Genomic DNA, 20,343 nt, shown 5'->3' with positions numbered 1-20,343 from the left:
TGCCTCTAACAAGTCTCTTAACTGAACATAGTTCTAAGAGGTTCGATCTGCTCTAGTGTACCTACAGCAGGCCACTAGGTTCTGGGGCCTTCAACACTGGTACAGCGGAATTAAGCTGGAGCTTTTTTCCTAAGTAAAGTAAATTCTATGATATATGCAGAGATCGCAGACAGTCAATTACTTTACCACTTCAATTTTGTTAGTTTCTTTGTTTAATTACAGAAACAAGACTTTAGAACACAGAGAAATACAAACTAATTTTTATTTGAGGAATAGGTACTTTAAGGATATGATAAATTTCAGGAGTGTGTACAAAATAAAAAATACTAGACTAACATACATTCAAACTTTTCTAAATACCAGTTTCGTATGGTAAGAATTTCTTCAATGCTGTGCTTGATACTCTTTCTTAATCATACTTCAGTGAACCTCGACAACAAACTGCAGCATAGCTGAATCTCTGAGAAACACAAAAATCTAGAAAAATGATCCAGAATGCATTCTATGCTTTTTCTCATCATACAGATTTCCAAGTAGCACAATTTTACTTTGATATCTATACCTCTCTTAGAAATGGACATCAGTAAAAATTTAGATTCTTAAAAATTATTTTAACTTTAGGCTACTCTTGAGATGTCTGCTAATCACTGCTGCAGTCTAGAGCCCCGACTTTGTACTTAAAACAGTGAATTAAAGGAAAGAGTGTAAAACGTAACCTGCAAAGGGTCTCTAGCATAGCGTTTACTTCTAGTGCCCAATCTGAGACAAACTACATAGCTCTTTAAACAGGAGGTTAAAAAATGAGAGGAAAGGCCTTTAATGATGACAATGAAAAAAAAGACAAAATTAAAACCTTATTGTTTGCCAAAGCATTCACATGCTTTAAAACCATCCAACTGTCATCACAATAAAAGACTGAATGAAAATTTAGAAGCCTAAGTAAGTCTGTAAACATGCATTATTCGTGATTTATAATGAACAATATTTTAATGATTGTCCTATTGTTACTGGTCAATTTAATGGCTTACTGATGGCTGTTATCTCCACTAGGGACAACGAAATAGTTCAGAATGTTCTCTCTTCTCTCCTTCCAAGGTTACTTACTTTATTAAACAGTACCACAACTCCACACTACCCTGTAATCACAACTTAAGTCAGCAGTACAATAGTACACATAACTTGCTTTTGAAAAAGCAATTTCACTTCAATATTTCACTGTTTATTTTCAAAAGAATATTAGGGCTGGAGAGATGGCTAAGTAATTAGGAACATGTATTGCTTTCTTGTAGAAGATTCTTCCAGCACCCATGCTGGCAAGTTCACAATTAGCTTTAACTCTTAACTCCAAGGGCTCAGATATCCTCTTCTGGCCTTTGTAGGCACATACACACACATACACACACATACATACACACACACTAAATTTTTTACAAAGTAACAAGAAGCAAGGAATATGTTATATGTAAAAAAAAAAAGGCATTGACTTTTACATATATTGCCAAGTACTTCCAATTTTAAAATATATGAATTAAAATATAGTCAAGTTTACCACTGTTTAGTGCCATTAAATACGTGCAGTCTACAACCTAGCCATTACAACTTCTCAATACGTACCCCAGAGAAACCTGTAACATGTACACCATGATAAAGCTTATGTTGAAAGATGCACTTGAGGTGGGAAAGGAAGGAAGGAGAATCATGTACACATTCTAATTGTCTTAAAGAAAAACACACAGTATTTTTGAAGTTCGTAATTATGTAGCCACTGAACACAATCAGGAAAAAGACTGAAACCATCTGCTCAACTTATGCAGTAACAGGGTTTCTCAACTCCCACCCAGTCAGATTCATATACATCACAGATGCACTAAATCCAATAAAATTTACATCTGTAGTTGAGTGGTAGAGAAAAGGCATTATTTCAGTAACCAGTACTGCAGTTACATATGGACATTTAACAACAATATTCACCCAAAACTCATATTATTTTTCTCAAAAATATATTTTCACCTATCCGTAGTCTCTTCTTGTCAAAGACTAGTTAGGTTTTTAATCTAAATTAAGTTTTTTCATATATTCATTAATTCAACTAGTGTAACGAACCTCTTACAGAAGTAAGCAGAAAGACAGCATTCTCATACATGAAGTCAGTTTTTCAATGAGATTAAGGAACATCCAAGTACAAGAAAAAACAATTTTGAGATACACCTAATTTTTACTAATTTACTAATTTTTATACACTCATAAAATATAAATCAGAAAGCATGATATAAAAACTGAATTTTTTATTTTACAGTTTATAACAAGGCTTAAGATTAACATATACTTCAATTTATTTGGCCCAAACTGATTTAATATATTCAAAGTCCAAAATATCTTGTTTCTTAATTATTTTTAAAAAGAATCTAAAGTAAAATCTGTAACTCAAGACTCTGAAATTAATTTATAATAAATTAAAAATAACAACTATAAAATATACTTCTGAATTGACAACATCCTTCCAAGCTGTGAGATCTGGGCCAAATTACAGAACATAATAAGCAAGATCCATAAGCTTTAAAGTTAAAAGACACCATAACATCTATTCCAGTTATTCCATTGGTTAACATAAAGAACTCAAACCTCTAAAAATTCTCTGAAAAGCAAAAACAAAAAGCAGACAGGGATGTTATTAGTAGCCAGCAGATTAATACCCTAAAAGAGTCAGAAAGATGTTTGGCCTGCTCTTTCTGTAAGATTTTCTTCAAAGTATAAATTAAAATCCTTTAATTATAAAAGAATGAAAAGGCTGAGTAAAAAAACAATTACAAGGAAATATGCAGACAGAATTTGAACAAACAGGGAAATTTGCCTAAAGTAGTGGGGAAAATATCTTAATACAAAATAATTTATGAAAGGCAGTAGCAACTCTTTAAGCGAACTAAAACTGTATAGGAAATTAAATGCAGTAATTTATTCCCTATGCTTATTCTCAGACTTACCTCTGCCCATTTAAGAATACAGGTCATACAGAAGACATGATTACAACTTTCTGGAAGACCAACTTCCTTTCCTAAGAGGCAACTAAGACATATTGGACATCTGTCTGCTTCATTGTACAACAGGCCAGAGGTACCAGCATTATTTCTGTTTTCTTCACCTATAAAAAAAACAGTCATGTTTTCAAAAACCCACAAACCAAAGACTTAGGCTCGTAAGCAATAATGGCTCCCTATCTATATCCTCGAAGAGCCACACCTCCTACTTTGCAATTAGATCTTAGATAAATGACAAACATACTCTTTAAGTTCAATAACACCAACGTTTACTTTTGTGTAGTCTCTGTGTATGTGTGTGTGTGTGTGTGTGTGTGTGTGCGCGCGCGCGCGCGTGTTTATGGAAGGAATAGGAAGATTCTAAGAAATTTAACCCAGACCTTGTATATGCTAAGCACATGCCCTACCACTTAGCTACATTCTCAATCCACTTTCATATTTCAGTGGGGGAATAGGGACATAAATTAACCATAATTTAATGTTAAAGTATTATTTACCTGGTTCAAATGTTGTAAGTAAAAGTGCCTATAGTGACAAACCTACCCATACACTCAACCACCTCCACCAAATCCAACAATAGCTCTTAAGTTTCTTTTGTTACTCCAATTTTTTTTTTTAATGCACAGAAAACAATTCCATCCTCACCCTCCCTCAGTTAAAAGCATGGTTTCTCAGTCAGGCAGTGGTAGTACATGCCTTTAATCCCAGTACTCCAGAGACAGAGGCATGCAGATTTCTGAGTTCATAGCCAGCCTGGCTCTACAGAGCACATTCCAGGACAGCCAGGACTACAAAGAGAAACCCTGCCTCAAAAAAAAAAAAATTTAAAAAGTGTTTCTAAATAGGTAGGCTGGCTCCAAACTCAGGATATTCCTCTCTCAGGCTCCCAAGCACTAGGATCACAGGGGAGAGCCAACAAGCCAGGGTAAACCCTAATATACAGTCTTCCATATTTCTTTTCTCTCTTTACATAAACACCAGAATACTATACATACTAATGTGCTTTTTCAAAATAATTTATTAATGGACATTTCATTTGTTTTCAACCACTGGCTATGACAAACAATGCTGATTATGGAACCCAGAGCTCCACACATTAGGCAAGTACTCTACTAATGAGCTTATATCATAACGCAATCATCTCACATTTCAAAAGTGTATCTATAGATCAATTCTTAAAAATGGAATTACTGGGTCAACACGTACATTTATAATACAGGAATAGATGTCCAAATCTGTCTCTGTGAGACCTGTACCAATTTAAACTCCTAACAGTAATCAACTTACACAAAAGCATGTATACTGGGTCATAAGCAAGCAACAGAAATTGTACAATTCAATATAACCTGGAGCCTTCCCAGACAGAGGAACAAACTAATCTGAAAGATAGATCAGTATTAAGCCAAGACAATCAAATGGAGCTCACATGGTTCCAGTACAAGTCTAGGATAAAGGAAATACAAATTCTATAAAGAATATCTGAACTAGGTATTTAGGATTTCAGATCAAGCTTATCAAATAAAAACTATATTAGGCACACACATAATAACAGACATACAACACAGGCAAAATACCCATACACTTAAAGTAAACAAACAAACAAAAAGATTAACTTTAGAGGATAAGAAAATATTAATGCTAACTACTAAAACTTTAAAAATAAAGACTGGTCAGATAGCTCAGTGAGTAACATGCTTGCCAATTCCCAGAAAACACATTTTAAAAGCTGGCCAGTAACACATGCTTATAATTCCAGTGCTAAGGAGGCAGAGTCAGGCCAATTGAGGGGGTTGCTGGCCAACCAACTTGAAAAGTCCCAGGCCAATGAGAGACCCTGTCTCCAAAAGAAAATAGAGTAAATGGTACCTGAGGAACAATACTCCAAACACCCAAGATTGTCCTCTGCCCTCCACACACACATACATGTACACATGTACATGCACAGGAACACACACACACACATACACACACACACACACACACACACACACTCACACACAAACACCCTAACCCAGAAACTCCTAAACCAGTAGAGAGAAGAGGAGGAGGAGGAGGAGGAGGAGGAGGAGGAGGAGGAGGAGGAGGAGGAAGAAGAAGAAGAAAACAACCAGCAGTTCAACTAAAAATGTTCAATCAATAAAAACATGAGAAGGAAAAGTGTGCAATTCTTAAGACTATAAAAATGACAGACAGTAAAACTTCAGAAATCTTAATTTTAAAGTCTAGTGACACTGTTGACTTTCAACACAGGCTTTATAAAAAACAAAGTTACCTTCCATATCTTCACACTCCTGATCACCCACATTCTGATTATACACAGATTTCTTCTTCATCTCTCCTTGTGAAGGAGTTTCCTACAGGATAAATCATGAGAATGTTTGTTGCCATTTCCCAACCATATCAATCTTAAAAGTTTCTGAACTGAAAGAAATCACTTTACACATAAAAAGAACAAACCAAATCAGTCTGTGGACAACCCAGTGCTCTTATTAAAATTAAAATTATTTATCTATTATTATTGGAGGAATGGGGTGTGTCATGTCACAGTTCAGAGGACAACTGTGCAGAGTTGTTTTCTCCTTCTACCTTTTTTTTTTTTTTTTTTAATAGCCGGATGGTGGTGGCACACATCTTTTTTTTTTTTTTTTTAAGATTTATTTATTGTATGCCTACAGGCCAGAAGAGGGCACCAGATCTCGTTATAGATGGTTGTGAGCCACCATGTGGTTGCTGGGAATTGAACTCAGGACCTCTGGAAGAGCAGTCAGTGTTCTTAACCTCTGAGCCATCTCTCCAGCTCCCTCTCCTTCTACATTTTAAGTGGGTTCTCGGGATTGAATTCAGATTAATAGGTTGTGCTACAAGTGCCTTTACTCAATTAAGCCATCACCTACTCAAAAACCCAGTATCTTTTCATAGCACTTAGATCAAGAAACAAAGAGTTGGCCGGGCGGTGGTGGCGCACGCCTTTTATCCCAGCACTCGGGAGGCAGAGGCAGGCGGATTTCTGTGAGTTCGAGGCCAGCCTGGGCTACCAAGTGAGTCCCAGGAAAGGCGCAAAGCTACACAGAGAAACCCTGTCTCGAAAAACCCAAAAAAAAAGAAAAAGAAAAAAAGAAACAAAGAGTTGCTTAATTGACAGGACCTAGAATCACCTTGGAAACAAATCTCTAGACATGACTAGGTTAAAATGGGAAGATCACCCTAAATAAATGTGAATGAAGCATGCCCCAGATACATAAAAAGGAGAAAGCTGGCTAACCAGCAGAATGCACTGATCTCTGCTTCCTGCTCAGACTGGACAATCTGGTCAATGTGCCCAGCCAGCATCCTGCTCTTGCCATTTAACTTTCCCCCACCAAGTTGGTTTTTAGCTCCTTGAATTCTAAGACAAAATAAACCCTTTCTTCAATTGTTTCTTGTGAGGTACTTTGTCACAAAAACTAGAAAAGCAAGTAATTAACCTAAGTTTTATATAACTATTAATTAGCAAGGGTTAAATGATAAATCTCATTACACAGACATAAGTGTAACCCAAACCTAAGGAAAAAGTTATCAACTTAAAATAGGACTATCTGGTAAACTGAGGTTTTATGTGGAACTTATGCTATTCAAGCAACAACAGAATATGGAGAGATAAAATAGGTTCACAGAAAATCTACACAGAAAATCTATAATCACATACAACTTCCCCTCCTATCCACACCCCACACCAGAGTACGTTATTTGTTAAAAATCAATGAACCTTATGTGATACAGTATTATCACCCAAAATACAGTTTCTACTCGAGTATTACACTCTTAGTGTTGTACGCCCTATAGGTTTTTGACAAACGTAAGACATCTACTAACCATTCACAGCTGTGGTGTCTAAAGAGGCTCACTGCCCTACAATTCATCTGTGTTCTGCCTAGTTACTCCTTCCTGGTCCAAATCCCTGACTACTACTATCTTTCTAACTGTCCACAGTTCTGCCTTTGTGAGAACAGTATCTGGTTAGAATCATAGCTTATATCCTTTTGAAACTGTTTCTCTTAGTAATACATGCATTGAGGTTCCCTCTTTATTTTTCTCAGCATATATTAATTGCATGAAACAATAAGTGCCATTGTGGAATTTTCCTATATATGCCTATTTCTTTTTTTTTTTTTTTTTTTTTTTTTTCGAGACAGGGTTTCTCTGTGTAGCTTTGCGCCTTTCCTGGAACTCACTTGGTAGCCCAGGCTGGCCTCGAACTCACAGAGATCCGCCTGGCTCTGCCTCCCGAGTGCTGGGATTAAAGGCGTGCGCCACCACTGCCCGGCCAATATATGCCTATTTCATACCATGATCATGATCATATTCATCCCTCTCCATTCTGCCCCTTTTCTTCCCACTAATCCTTCCCTCTTCCCTAATAGTTCCTTCTGGTTTTATATCTCCCCTCACCTTTTCTAAATCCCCATGAGTGAAAACATGTGATACCTGCCTGAATCTGGCTTTTCTCACACAATTTCCAGTTCCATCGTTTTTTCTGAAAATGCTGTAATTTCATTTTTCTTGTAATTACTAACTTAAATGACAAAAATCAAACCTAAAGCCCTTAAGTTTTTAAATCACTAATTCCATAATGCGTGTTATGTCGCCTGAAGAGAAACACTGTATGTATAGAAAAGAATTTACATTTAGTAATGAAACGTATGTCTATTAGAGAAAAAAAACCAAAAGACCATTGAGATATTTCAGACTTATTTTATAACCAAACATTACCACAAAACTGTAGGAGCACTCACCAAGAGCAGTATACCCTTACACCTCGCAAGCCAAAGAACCAAGAGAGAAAGGTACTGTGGGTGGCAGGATAGAAAGCGAAGATTTGACGATTTTTGTTGTTGTTAAATCCTTCTCTTCTAACTAAAACAGAACAATGGTCAACTAAATGGTAATTCCTCCCAATTTACCAACCTTACAAAACAGAGAGGGGGGGGGGGAGAACAGATAACTGCACAGGGCACAGAAAATAAGTCTGTCTGTGCTGCACAATACTTACCACTGTGTTCTCCATAAATAACTGACACTGATTTCTCACAGTGCTGGACTGTCAGATTTGTATTTAGTAAAGGACCAGTTCCTGCTTCCAAGATGGTGCCTTGCTGTACTGGCCTCATATGGCATAATAGACAGATGGGCAAAATGGCCAGGCTGGTCACCTCTCCAGCCCTTGAGGAAGTGACTAATTCCGTCCCAGAGGGCAGAGCACACATGGCCTAACCACCCCTCAAAGTTCCACCTGTTAACACTACTACTACTCTAGGAATTGAAGATTCAACATGAAAATTGAAGGGGACACACATATTCAAACTATTACAAAAGTCCAAGAGTTCAAGATTAAAATAAATCAAAACAAATGATCAAATAGACTGATTATTATAAGGAATGAGAATAGACTCTTCATCTACAATAAGGGGGAAAAAGAAAATGTTAAAAATGTTGTATGTGAATTGATAGTACTTTATTTCTTTTTAAACGAAACTTTTAAATCTTTGTGAGTTTTAACTCCAGAACTAGTCTCTCTTTTTAAAGAAATACTGTAATTTTTTTGAAAGGTTTCTTGACACGTGATCACCTTATTTGTAGCAATCTGTTACATACTGATATACATTGCTACAATGAATAAACTCTAGAAAAAGTTATTATACATTGTAAATAACACTTCCACCTCTTTATTCTAGTAGTGCTTACTATGTAAATTCCTTAAACTCCTCTTCCTAGTTATCAAAAAATAAATGTATTTTATTATGTTCATTAAATAAATGTATCCTTAAATCAGTATTTCACATTTCTTAAATAAGCATTTGACAATTATACTCCTATAAAATACAATTAGTCTAACCCAGATATTCATATCACATACTACATAAACTTAAAAAAAAAATCCACTTAATACATTAGTATCAGATACTAAATTTTTCTACTCAGTATATTCTTCTAAAAGAAAGTTACACTTAAATGTTTGTGGTCTGGATTTCTATATACAATTTTCCGATTACTTTTAGCTCCTACTTTCTAACAAATGATAACTATCTCACTGACCTCCCTTAGTACCCTGTCAGGAAGGCAGCTCCATTCGACATGACAGAAGCAACTAGCAGAACAGAGCACATGCTGGTCCCACATCTCTGAACATCCAGAGCTGTGGGCTAAATACATTTCTTGTGATAGTTAAGTACCCAATTCAGGTTTTTCATTATAGTAGCAGAAAACAAACTAATCAACATCTAACAATTCAGAATAACAGCTTCTATAGCATTTAAGTAGCTGTATTAAACCAGTATTTTGCATAAGTACCTTATATTAATAAAACGATGATAATAGCTGTCTCTTGTCCCATTCCCTTAGTTTTGTTGTTGACTTTCAAACCCTTTTAGTACAAAAATAATCTGAAAATACAGTAACGGAATCAAAACATTTCTGTTCCACCAAATTCCAGCATACCACAATTCTTTTCTTTTCTTTTCTTTTTTTTCGAGACAGGGTTTCTCTGTGTAGCTTTGCGCCTTTCCTGGAACTTTGTAGCCCAGGCTGGCCTTGAACTCACAGAGATCCGCCTGGCTCTGCCTCCCAAGTGCTGGGATTAAAGGTGTGTGCTACCACCACCCAGCCACAATTATTTTCATTCCTCAAAACACAACAGGAAAAACTAAACCACTAGTGGTAAGATACCAGCTACTGGGCTAATATATAGCTAGGGGGTAAGAGTACTTGCATGGGGAGAAAGCAAGAGGGAGGAAAGTGGGAAAGAAAACAGTTTGAAGTATCTTTGATGTAGAAAAAAGTTTTAATTTAGAAAAGCCAAGTATGGTGAACATGTCTATAATCCCAGCACTGGGGGCTGAACTGGGAGGACACCAGTTCAAGGCCAATGAAGACTGGAGGAGAAGGGAAGGATGGTAATGGGGTTGTCTTATGTTCTGATTTGGGAGGCGTGCTGCAGGTATAATGTGGTCTGGCATGCAGTAAGTCTCTCCCCCTAGTCCTGGCTCAGTGATTTATAAATTAACAGAATGAATAAATAGTTAAAGAACATATACTGGACTAGGGATACAGCTCTGTCAGTATCGTGCTTGCCTAGCATGCATGAAGCCCTGGGTTCCATTCCCAGAACCACATAAACCATGCACAGTAGTACATGCCTGTAATCTTAGCACTTGGGAGGTGAAGGCAGGAAGATCTAAGTTCCAGGTCATCCTCAATTACATAGCAAGTTCAAAACCAACCTGGGTAATCCTGTCTTAGAAAAACAAACAAACAAAAAAACTAATATTTGATTTTTTGAAAAGACCAACATAGATCATAAAGTTTTTAGAGATCAAGAAATACTGAGATTCAGCCAGGCGGTGGTGGCGCACGCCTTTAATCCCAGCACTCAGGAGGCAGAGCCAGGTGGATCTCCGTGAGTTCGAGGCCAGCCTGGGCTACCAAGTGAGTTCCAGGAAAGGCGCAAAGCTACACAGAGAAACCCTGTCTCGAAAAACCAAAAAAAAAAAAAAAAAAAAATTGAGATTCTCTACCAAATATAATCTTACTATCAATCTTACAAACTGTGAAGTGGGTTCTCAAATGAAATCTCTAACTGGTCAGTCTTTCTGCTGTTATGACTTTGATAGCCTTCAGTAAAAACTGACATGGCTTATTTAACATAAAGTATAACAATAAAATGTTAATAGCAAAGGGAACAGGAGAGAAAAGTGAAAGCTGAATGAATTCATTCCTAAAACAAAATATTCTAAATGATGGGATAATTCAGACAACACTCTACAAATCTATGTCAAAGTGATAACCCACATATTAATTCAAGTTCCTTAAAGGTGTATCAAAGCAAGCCCTAAACAACAGCCCCTTAAAGCTCAAAAAATCCACCCCCTACCAAAGTATCATTCTTTCTTTTTTTATTTTTATTTGAGATTGGGGCCCTGCTGTGTAGAAAAGATACCCTTTTCAACAAGTGAAACTGAAAAAAACTAGACTTCCAAATATAAAAGAAATTAGATCCATCTTTTATCCTGCACAAATCATCTCGAATGGATCTAAGAATCAAAGCAGATCTTAACGTGAGATTTCAAAGTGCTAGAGAAGTGGTTCTCAACCTTCCTAATGCTGCAACCCTTTAATACAGTTCCTCATGCTGTGGTGACCCCTAACTATAACGTTATTTTTGTAGCTACTTCACAAATGTAATTTTGCTACTGTTATGAACTGTAATGTAAGTATCTGATATGCAGGATATCTGATATGTGATAATTTGACATTGCCAAGGGGGTCACAACCCACAGGTTGAGAATCACTGTGCTAGAAGAAAACATAGGCAAAACCCTTCAGGACATAGGCTTGTTCAAGACAAGGACTGTTCTGAAAGGACCTCCAAAGCACCTGATAAAATCTCAAAATGTGATAAACACGATCACACGAAAATAGGAAGTGTCTGCACAGCAAAGGAAACAATCCCTGAAATAAAAAGAACACCTCCAGAATGGGGGGAGGGGATCCATTCCATACATGGTGGGTTATACCCAGGATACATGAAGAATTACAAAGTTTAAACACCAAAACAACCAAATCATCCAATTATCTAAGGGACTACTGACTTAAATAGACAGTTCTAAAAAAAAAACAAAAACAAAAAACAAAAAAAAAAAACAACAAAAAAAACCCAAGTGACCAACAAATGCTTGAGAAAAAGTGTTTGCCATCCTTGGCAATCAAGAAAATGTCGGCAGTTCTGTCTTTCTGGACCTGGCCGAGCAGGAGGCGCCATCATGGGTGTTGACATTCGCCACAGCAAGGACCAAAAGGTTCGGCGCAAGGAGCCCAAGAGCCAAGACATCTACCTGCGGCTGCTGGTCAAGCTGTACAGGTTTCTGGCCAGACGAACGAGCTCGACCTTCAATCAGGTTGTGCTGAAAAGGCTATTTATGAGTCGCACTAACTGGCCACCTCTGTCCCTGTCTCGGATGATCCGAAAGATGAAGCTTCCTGGCCAAGAGAACAAGACAGCTGTGGTTGTGGGGACAGTCACAGATGACGTGCCGATTCTCGAAGTGCCTAAACTGAAGGTGTGTGCACTGCGGGTGAGCAGCCGGGCCTGAACTCACATCCTCAAGGCTGGGGGTAAGATCCTCACCTTCGACCAGCTGGCCCTGGAGTCTCCCAAGGGCCGTGGCACTGTGCTCCTGTCTGGTCCTCGGAAGGGCCGAGAGGTATATCGGCATTTTGGCAAGGCCCCAGGAACCCCATACCAAACCATACCAAACCATACATGGATCAGGAAGTGCCTCTTTGCATGTTGACTAGGAGTTCTTTGGGTGTATACTTGAGGGTGGAATTAATGAGGTATGGAGTAGTGGTAGCTCTGATCTTTTCAAGAATTTTTTTTGGGGTGGGTGGTTAATGATTCTCCATATGTCCATAGTGGCTGTACATGTTTACATTCATAGCATCAATAAATAAGAGTTTTGCTTTTTCTAAACCTTGGCTAGTGTTTGTTGTCCTTTGTTTCCTGAATGACATTTTCTTTTTTTTTCCAAAAAAAAAATTAGTATGTAAATTAGTCTTAGACAAATAGCATGTTTTCTCCCATATAGGGAACATAAATTTGAGTGTGTGTGTGTGTGCATGTGGTGTCATCAAATGAGAAAGGGAATCAAGAGATGGAAAGAAGAGATCTCAAGGAAGCAGAAAATAAGGTACTGGAATAGATGAAATGAGAAAACGAGAACGAGAAGAAAGGAAACCAGCGGAAGGAAAGATAAATGGGGAGGCAGTGAGGAAGAGGAACGAGTGGAAAGACAACACGCCACAATAAAACTTCACATTTTGTATGCAACCTTAAAAAACAAAAAAATTTCCAAGCCCAATAATACATATATAAAATAAAAGGGAATATACTAATTAACTTTAAAAACATTCTATCATCCTAAAGAGGAACTACTCCCTCTCAAGATATCCTTTAGCTCAACAGTTTCCCTGTGTCTTCTTTCCTAGCCACATCCCCTGAAGATGTCAGCACTGTGTTTCTTTCTCATCTCCCCACTCTCCCATCTGTCTAAACAAGGAAAAAGGCGAGAACCAAATCTGAGATTGTCTTCTAACCTCTATATGCAACTGCAGCATATATACGCCCATCACACACTCTCTCTCTCTCTCTCTCTCTCTCTCTCTCTCTCTCTCTCTCTCTCTCACACACACACACACACACACACACACACACACACACACACACACACACACGGGGGGGGGGGGGGGGAGCAAGAGACAGAAACAGAATTGAAACCTACCTCCCTAAGAAACTCACTTTATGTGCAAAGACATAGAAAGCATAAGCGTCTTTTTCCAAAGAATAGGGAAAAACATGCCACACAAACAATAATTAAGAAAGCTGGAGTAGTATGTTAATATGAAATGCATTTTAAAACTTACTTTTAAAGCTTAATTATATTGGCTTTCCAATACTTTAATTTTATTACTTCTGTGGCAGTTTTAAGATTTTTTTTTTAATGTGTACGGGCATTCTGTCCCATGTAAGTCTGTGTATCACTCATATTCCTGGTACCCACAAAGACCAAAAGGCAGCACCCCTGAAACTGGAGTTAGAGCTGGTTGTGAGCCACCATGTGGGTGCTGGGGAGTGAACCCAGGTCCTCTGAAAAAGCAAGCTATCTGAAGCTCCTGCCTGTTATTAGTTTTGAAGCAATAAAGACAATTACTGTTTCATGTATCCCATTCATATCACTTATGTTAATATCTAAGTAACTGTTCCTACAGAAATATCATGCATTGCACTGAAGTCGCCCTATATGAAAAGTTCTTTCACAATAAGGGTTCAAGTGAATGATAGCTTAAAATTTTTCTTGAAGTTATTACATTTATACTCCACTAGAACACAAGCTTCACAGAAACATCTTCTTACAGACTATCAGCCATACGTAACAGTGCCACAACTGTATTTACAATAAAATACCATATATGACTTGTAAATGTCATTGCTCTGGGAATTTTCAAAACATCATTTTGTCTTGATTACTTTTTTCTTTTAATTATTTTCTCCTACAATACACTGGAATACAAGGACAATGTAGATTAAGTTACTGTACTCTTTCCTGACATGGAGTTAAGAGAAACAGAATACAAAAAAAGAACAAAGCTGCATAGACAAACATCCTTTCCTATATTGTCAGTCCTTACGTTTTGTTTGCTCACAGCTGAAAGTTCAGAACATATACAACAAAGCACCTTCTAAATAAACGACAATAAAGTCCAACCTCACTGTGGGAAGAAAAAAAAAAAAACACTTGTGGAGCCAGTTCCTGGTATGCATGATCCCAACTTCCCTTCTGAGCTCACTCACACCCACCAACCCCTTAAACATACAGCAACTGAAAAGAAAGGCCAACAGGAACTGCACTGAAGAAACTTACTGACCAAATCTGGACAACTGCAGTAAGTACCAAGTCTGATAACAAACAGCCTTTAGACTCAGAATCCTTTCCTACAAAATATCTATTAGTTACTAAAAAGAGTTGAAGATCTTTCTAGGTTAAGAGTCTAAAGAGAGCCAGACAGTGGTGGTGCACACTTTTAATCCCAGCACTTGGGAGGTACAGGCAGGTGGATCTCTGTGAGTTGGAAGCCAGCCTGGGCTACAGAGAGAGTGAGTTCCAGGATAGCAGGAACTACACACAGAAACTCTGTCTGGAAAAATCAAAGGAAAAAGAAACTCTAAATAGACATTAGAATGAAATGCAAACCAGAATGCTGAACAATTCTTTTGTTACAAAATAAATAAGGAAACTGGCAAAATTGAATGCAGTCTGAGGTTGGACGGCAGCAATATATCAAGATTAATTATTTGACTTGTATGTTTACATTATAACTATATAAACAACTGGATGCCTTTTAATCCCAGCACTCAGGAGGCAGAGGCAGAAGGATCTCTGTAAGTTGGAGGCCAGCCTGGTTTATACAGTGAGTTCCAGTATAGCCAGAGCTACATAGCAAGACTGTCTCCAAATAATAATAATAATAATAATAATAATAATAATAATAATAACAACAACAACAACAACATAACAGAAAGTCCTTGTTCTTGTATTCATTTGAATGATTAATAAAATGCATCTGCAACTGACTCTCAGGTGGTTCAGAGGGGGAAAAATGCTTAAACTAGACTTACAACTCTTCTGAGAGTTTACATTTTAAATAATTTACTTAACTTTATTTTGTGTGCACACATATGCAATACGAAAAAGATTAAGACAAACTCTGTTCTCGTGGAAGTTGCATTAGACTGAAAAAACACAAGTCTTGTTAGTAAATTAACAGCATGTGAGAAAGAGATAATATGCCCCGGGGGAATGACATAAGATAGAATGGGAAACACGGAGAAGGGTATGCTGTTTCATTTGGAGGAGTCAGAACACCTCAGCAGCACTGGAGATGTGGCTGGAGAAAAGGTAACCACATGAAGTCAGACAAGAGACTCGAGGAACTTCAGAGTTATGGAAAGGCCACAGTGAGAGCTAAGAAGGAAAGCCATTTGAGAAGCTAACTAACACAATCTAACACAAAAGGCTCATTCTGGCTGCTGAGTACTAAAGACTGTGGGCTAACAAAGGTAAGTGGTGCTGTTGTCATTTTAGGAAATTATTTTCCAAGAGAATGGTGCTTTTAAATTCTTACACTGAAATTTTAAAACTTAAAAAAAAAAAAGAAAAAGAAAAAAAAAAGACACAATCCAAAGGTAATGCTTAGGAATAAAATAAAATTCAAATGATACTGGATTTATTTTTTATTTATTACTATAGTGTTGGGGGAGGGGCACAACACAACACACATCCTGACACCAGAGAACAACTTCATACTGGCTATTTTTTGTTTGTTTGTTTTGTTTTGTTTTGTTTGTTTTTCGAGACAGGGTTTCTCTGTGTAGCTTTGTGCCTTTCCTGGGACTCACTTGGTAGCCCAGGCTGGCCTCGAACTCACAGAGATCCGCCTGGCTCTGCCTCCCGAGTGCTGGGACTAAAGGCGTGCGCCACCACCGCCCGGCCATACTGGCTATTTTAACTCTCAGCTCTAGGGCTTACTACATTCACCACTGCTCAGATTCCAAATAAAGTTCAAGCCGAGAAAGAGAATATTAAGAATTTGGGTTTGGGGACTAGAAAGATGGCTCAGTAGTTAAGACTACTTGCTGTTCTTCCAGGGGACCAGAATTCTGTTCCCAATACCCACATCTAGTGGTTCACAACTGACTTTAGCTCCAGGAGATCCCACAACTTCTTCTGGCTTCCATGGATATACATAAACAGATAATAAAGTAATTGCTTTTTTAAAATGATCTAGGTTTTAAAGCTAGTAAAACTGTAATTTCAGCCAGGCGGTGGTGGCGCACGCCTTTAGTCCCAGCACTTGGGAGGCAGAGCCAGGCGGATCTCTGTGAGTTCGAGGCCAGCCTGAGCTACCAAGTGAGTCCCAGGAAAGGCATAAAGCTACACAGAGAAACCCTGTCTCGAAAAAAAAAAAACAAAAAAAAACCCTGTAATTTCAGCACCTGGGAGGCAGAGGCAGGAAGATCAGGAGTTCAAGGCCAGCATGGGCTATATATAAACCTTTATCTGATTTTCAGTAGGCAAGGTAAGGCAAGATGCAACTTACATTACTGACAGACAGGAGCAGATGCTGGGGTGTACAGTATACATGATTTTGTAATTTTAACACACATTACCCTCTAGAATTGTGCTTTCACAGCTCTCTTGCTCTAAACACCTAAAAAGTGCAGTACACCAGGCTGATGGGTGGTCACCATTGTACTTCATTACTAAAGGTATTATGCTGAATCAGCAGCAGCGTGTTAGGTGTACTTTACCTCATTTCCCTGGTTAATAGAACAAGGTGCATGAAAACTGCCTGTGAACTGATTACTGCTCTAAGGATGAGGGGGGAAACTGAGTACCCCTATAGGAGGCCCAATAACCACAGGAAGGAATTCCAGGAAGAACATTCTTCTTAAAATTTTCTCTATAACACGTTTTTAAGTAACAATAATTTTACATTTTCTTCTTTTGTATTTTTCTCCTTTGTCATATTGAAGGACGTCTTTTCAGCATGAGCATATTTACAGAAGGATAACACTCAAGTTTTACCCAACTGAAAACTTAAAATGTACTTCAATTTGAAAGACAAAGTCCACTATAGTGAAACTGAATGATTGCTTACTTATTTACAAGCACCGACAAACACAAAAACTATAGCTAAAGTGGAGCGACATTTAAGAACTGCTTTTTTTTTGTTTTGGTTTCCTGGAACTCACTGGATAGCCCAAGCTGGCCTCGAACTCCCCGAGATCCTCCTGGCGGCGGTGGTGCACACCTTTAATCCCAGCACTCGGGAGGCAGAACCAGGTGGATCTCTGGGAGTTCAAGGCCAGCCTGTTCTACAGAGCGAGATCCAGGACAAGCACCAAAACTACACAGAGAAACCCTGTCTCAAAAAACCAAAAAGAAAAAAACAAAAAACAAACAAACAAAAAAAAAAAAACAGACAAAAAAAAACCCTGCTAATCTTTGAAAACTTGACTTCATAAACAAAAGGCAAATTAGTTCAAATTATCTTTAACAATCTAGTATACAACAAATCCAAAGATATTTTCAAAATTTTGTTTCTCCTAGTTAGGTGAAACAATAACAAAAGGCCTACCAACTTTTTCCTTCAGGTTTTTAAATAACAGCAAAACAGTAAAATGGTTAAGCCAAGTGCCAAAGCAGGAAAGAAAAGGCATGGTCTGGAGAGACAGGATTACACATTAAAACTTGACTAAAATTACTGGTAAAATACAAAGGCCAAGAATCTACTGCCTTCAATGTTCTGCTGCTGTGGCATATAGTCATGCATGTGTTATCTTTTCCTTGAAAATGAGAAAATACATGTATTAATATGCTTTTCCCAAAATCCAGAGAAAACTGCCCAAAGTGGGGGAAATTTAATATTAGCTTCTATTAGTCAAGGCACACTAAAAACGTCATCCGTTTTGCCTACATCTTAGTACACTGTTAATATAAGGACAGTTGTCAAAATGTAATCCAAAATCAATGAAAAAAATGCTGTGATCAGGCATTATAAGATGGCATTCTTACACAGTACAACTAATGTGTAAAACTTACATTATGCGTTGTTTACTATATCACACATGAACACGGCTAACTATATACTAATGTAACACGGTATTACACATGTTGATACACTGGGCATTTTAATTTGCCATTTCAATCTGGCAATGTTTTCATCAACCACAACCAGGTGTCTTTTAAATCCATTTTTCAAGATACGTGCGGACGGCAAGGCGAACATGTTACCTCCAAAGCCACCTCTGAAATGGCAACAAAATCCCTAAGTCTAAAGCGGGGTGGGTGATCAGTTTCGATCTCTCGGCCGGTGAAGGCGGTCCGCAGCCCCAGGCAGCAGGTTTAAAAAAATAAAAATAATAAAAATAAAATGAGGCGGGGGTGGGGGAGGCGGCCGCTGAGGGCAAGGCCGAGCCTGGGCGCCCAGCTCTTCCTCATTCAGGCGCTGGAGAGGTCACGGCGTAGTGAAGTTTGGTTTCACTAGCGGGCTGGGAGGCTCAGCGATCGACGCGAACTCCGGGGGAAAGCGGCCAGCCTGGGAGCGCCCGGAAGCCCGGCCGACACGTTTCCACTGGGGGTGGGGGAGCGGCTGCGGCCCTGGCCCGGAGCCCCTTCCTGCCGCGGCCCCGCGGCCCCGCAGCCCGCGCCGGCCCCGCGCCTAGGCCCCGCTGCAGACCCGGGACCTCCAACCCCGCGCGGCCGCCGGCGCTGCCCGGGCCCGCGGCTCCAACTTTGCTCGCAGCGCAAGACGCCGCCCGAGCCGAGCCGCGCCGCGCGCGAGCCCCAAACTTTGCCCGGCCCCGCCGCCCGCGCCCGCGCCCCGCGCCCCGCGCCCCCGCCGAGCTTCTGCCCCGGGCCGGCCCGTGTTTACCTCAGGCCGAGGTCCAGGCGTCGCTCCGGCGGCCGCGCCAGCGCAGGAGGCCAGGTCTCCCCCCCCGTCAGTCCGCCGCCAAGTTCCGCACCATGGACTCCTCCTCCGGCCGCTCGGGAAGCGCGCGGGGGCCGCGGGCTCGGCCGGCCCGCTCGGTCGGTCGGGAGCACGCAGCCACGAAGCAGTGGACCCGGGCAGCGCTGCTCCGCGCGGCTTGCGCCACCGCCGCTCCCCTCCCCCGCCGTGTCGGGCGGCCTCCCCCCCGCCCCGCCAGTCTCCCTCCCTCCCTCCCGCCCTCCGTCCCTCCCGCCCTCCGCCGGGCTCAGCCGCGCCGCCACAGGTCGGCGCGCTGTGGTGACGACGCGGGCGGCCGGACCTGCCGCACGCTGGCTGCGCGCGGGCGCCGCAGTGCCCGCCCGGACCTCCAGGGGGCGCCGGTCCCTGGGAAGGCGGCGGGCCGACGTGGTGGGCGGGGCGCGCCGCGCGGCCTGAGAGCGGGAGCTCCGGGCCTCCGCGAGTGGCCGAGGCTTCTGGGAAATGTTCTTCTCGCCCCGCCCCTCCGGCCGCGCGGAGCGCTAGGCGCATGCGCCGCCCGGGAGCCGCCTTCTCGGCTGTGTTTTCTCTCTCTCTCTCTCTGGCGGGCATTCCTGGCTGGGTCCGTCGTGGGGACAATAAAGATGTTTTTTGAGCCACTGCGGTCCTGGCTGCGGTCGTTAGAGCCCGGGAAGAGTTGTTCGCGCGCGCGCGTTGTTGGCGCGGAGGCGGCGTCCGGCCCGCTGCTGGGCGCACCTGCTGAGCACGTGCGCGGCGGCGGCGGCGGCCCGCCAGCCTGGGCCATCATCCTCCCACGTCCCTACCTGGCGTCACCGAGGCTGGGCGTGCATGGCTGGCTTTAAGCGCCTCCGCTCTAGGGTGGTGGCTTTCAGTCCCTGGGCGACGTCCTGCCCTGCCTGGAGCTTCCTCGGATCTTTTGTTTGACCTCGCAGGTGTTTTTTTACGGGCTGGTTTTTCGTCCGTCGCTGGCTCTTTCACCCCCCTGCCCCACGCTCTTGCCTGTCCCCGGTGTACTCCTGCTGTCCACGCGCGCTGCTCTCTCTCCAGGCCACCCCGGGGGGCCCGGGCTCTTGGTTTCCTCCCCCTCTTGGAGCCCGCGTTCTCCCAGATTGCTGGCTGCCACGTCCCCTGCTCTCTCTGATCTTGTCGCTTCCCTGGCACCGTCATCCCGTGCTGCATGGCTGCTCAGTGCCCGTCACGTCACACTGAAGATAGGAATGGTGTCTCA

The 20,343-nt window shown here is 40.9% G+C and overlaps 1 protein-coding gene across 1 annotated transcript in view; it reads right to left on the bottom strand.

Moving 5' to 3' along the window:
* Positions 1 to 19,281, bottom strand: part of Scaf11 (SR-related CTD associated factor 11) — a 45,831-nt gene extending 26,550 nt beyond the window's left edge. The window contains 3 exon segments of the mRNA XM_059246881.1: positions 2,982 to 3,139; positions 5,308 to 5,389; positions 19,062 to 19,281. Of these exon segments, the coding sequence (XP_059102864.1) occupies positions 2,982 to 3,139; positions 5,308 to 5,368 (219 nt within the window). The 5' untranslated portion in view covers positions 5,369 to 5,389; positions 19,062 to 19,281.
* Positions 19,282 to 20,343: the final 1,062 nt, after the last annotated feature.

This window comes from Peromyscus eremicus, chromosome 20, assembly GCF_949786415.1.
Source record: "Peromyscus eremicus chromosome 20, PerEre_H2_v1, whole genome shotgun sequence".
Classification (NCBI taxonomy): domain Eukaryota; kingdom Metazoa; phylum Chordata; class Mammalia; order Rodentia; family Cricetidae; genus Peromyscus; species Peromyscus eremicus.
This window is presented reverse-complemented; position numbering and strand designations above follow the sequence as displayed.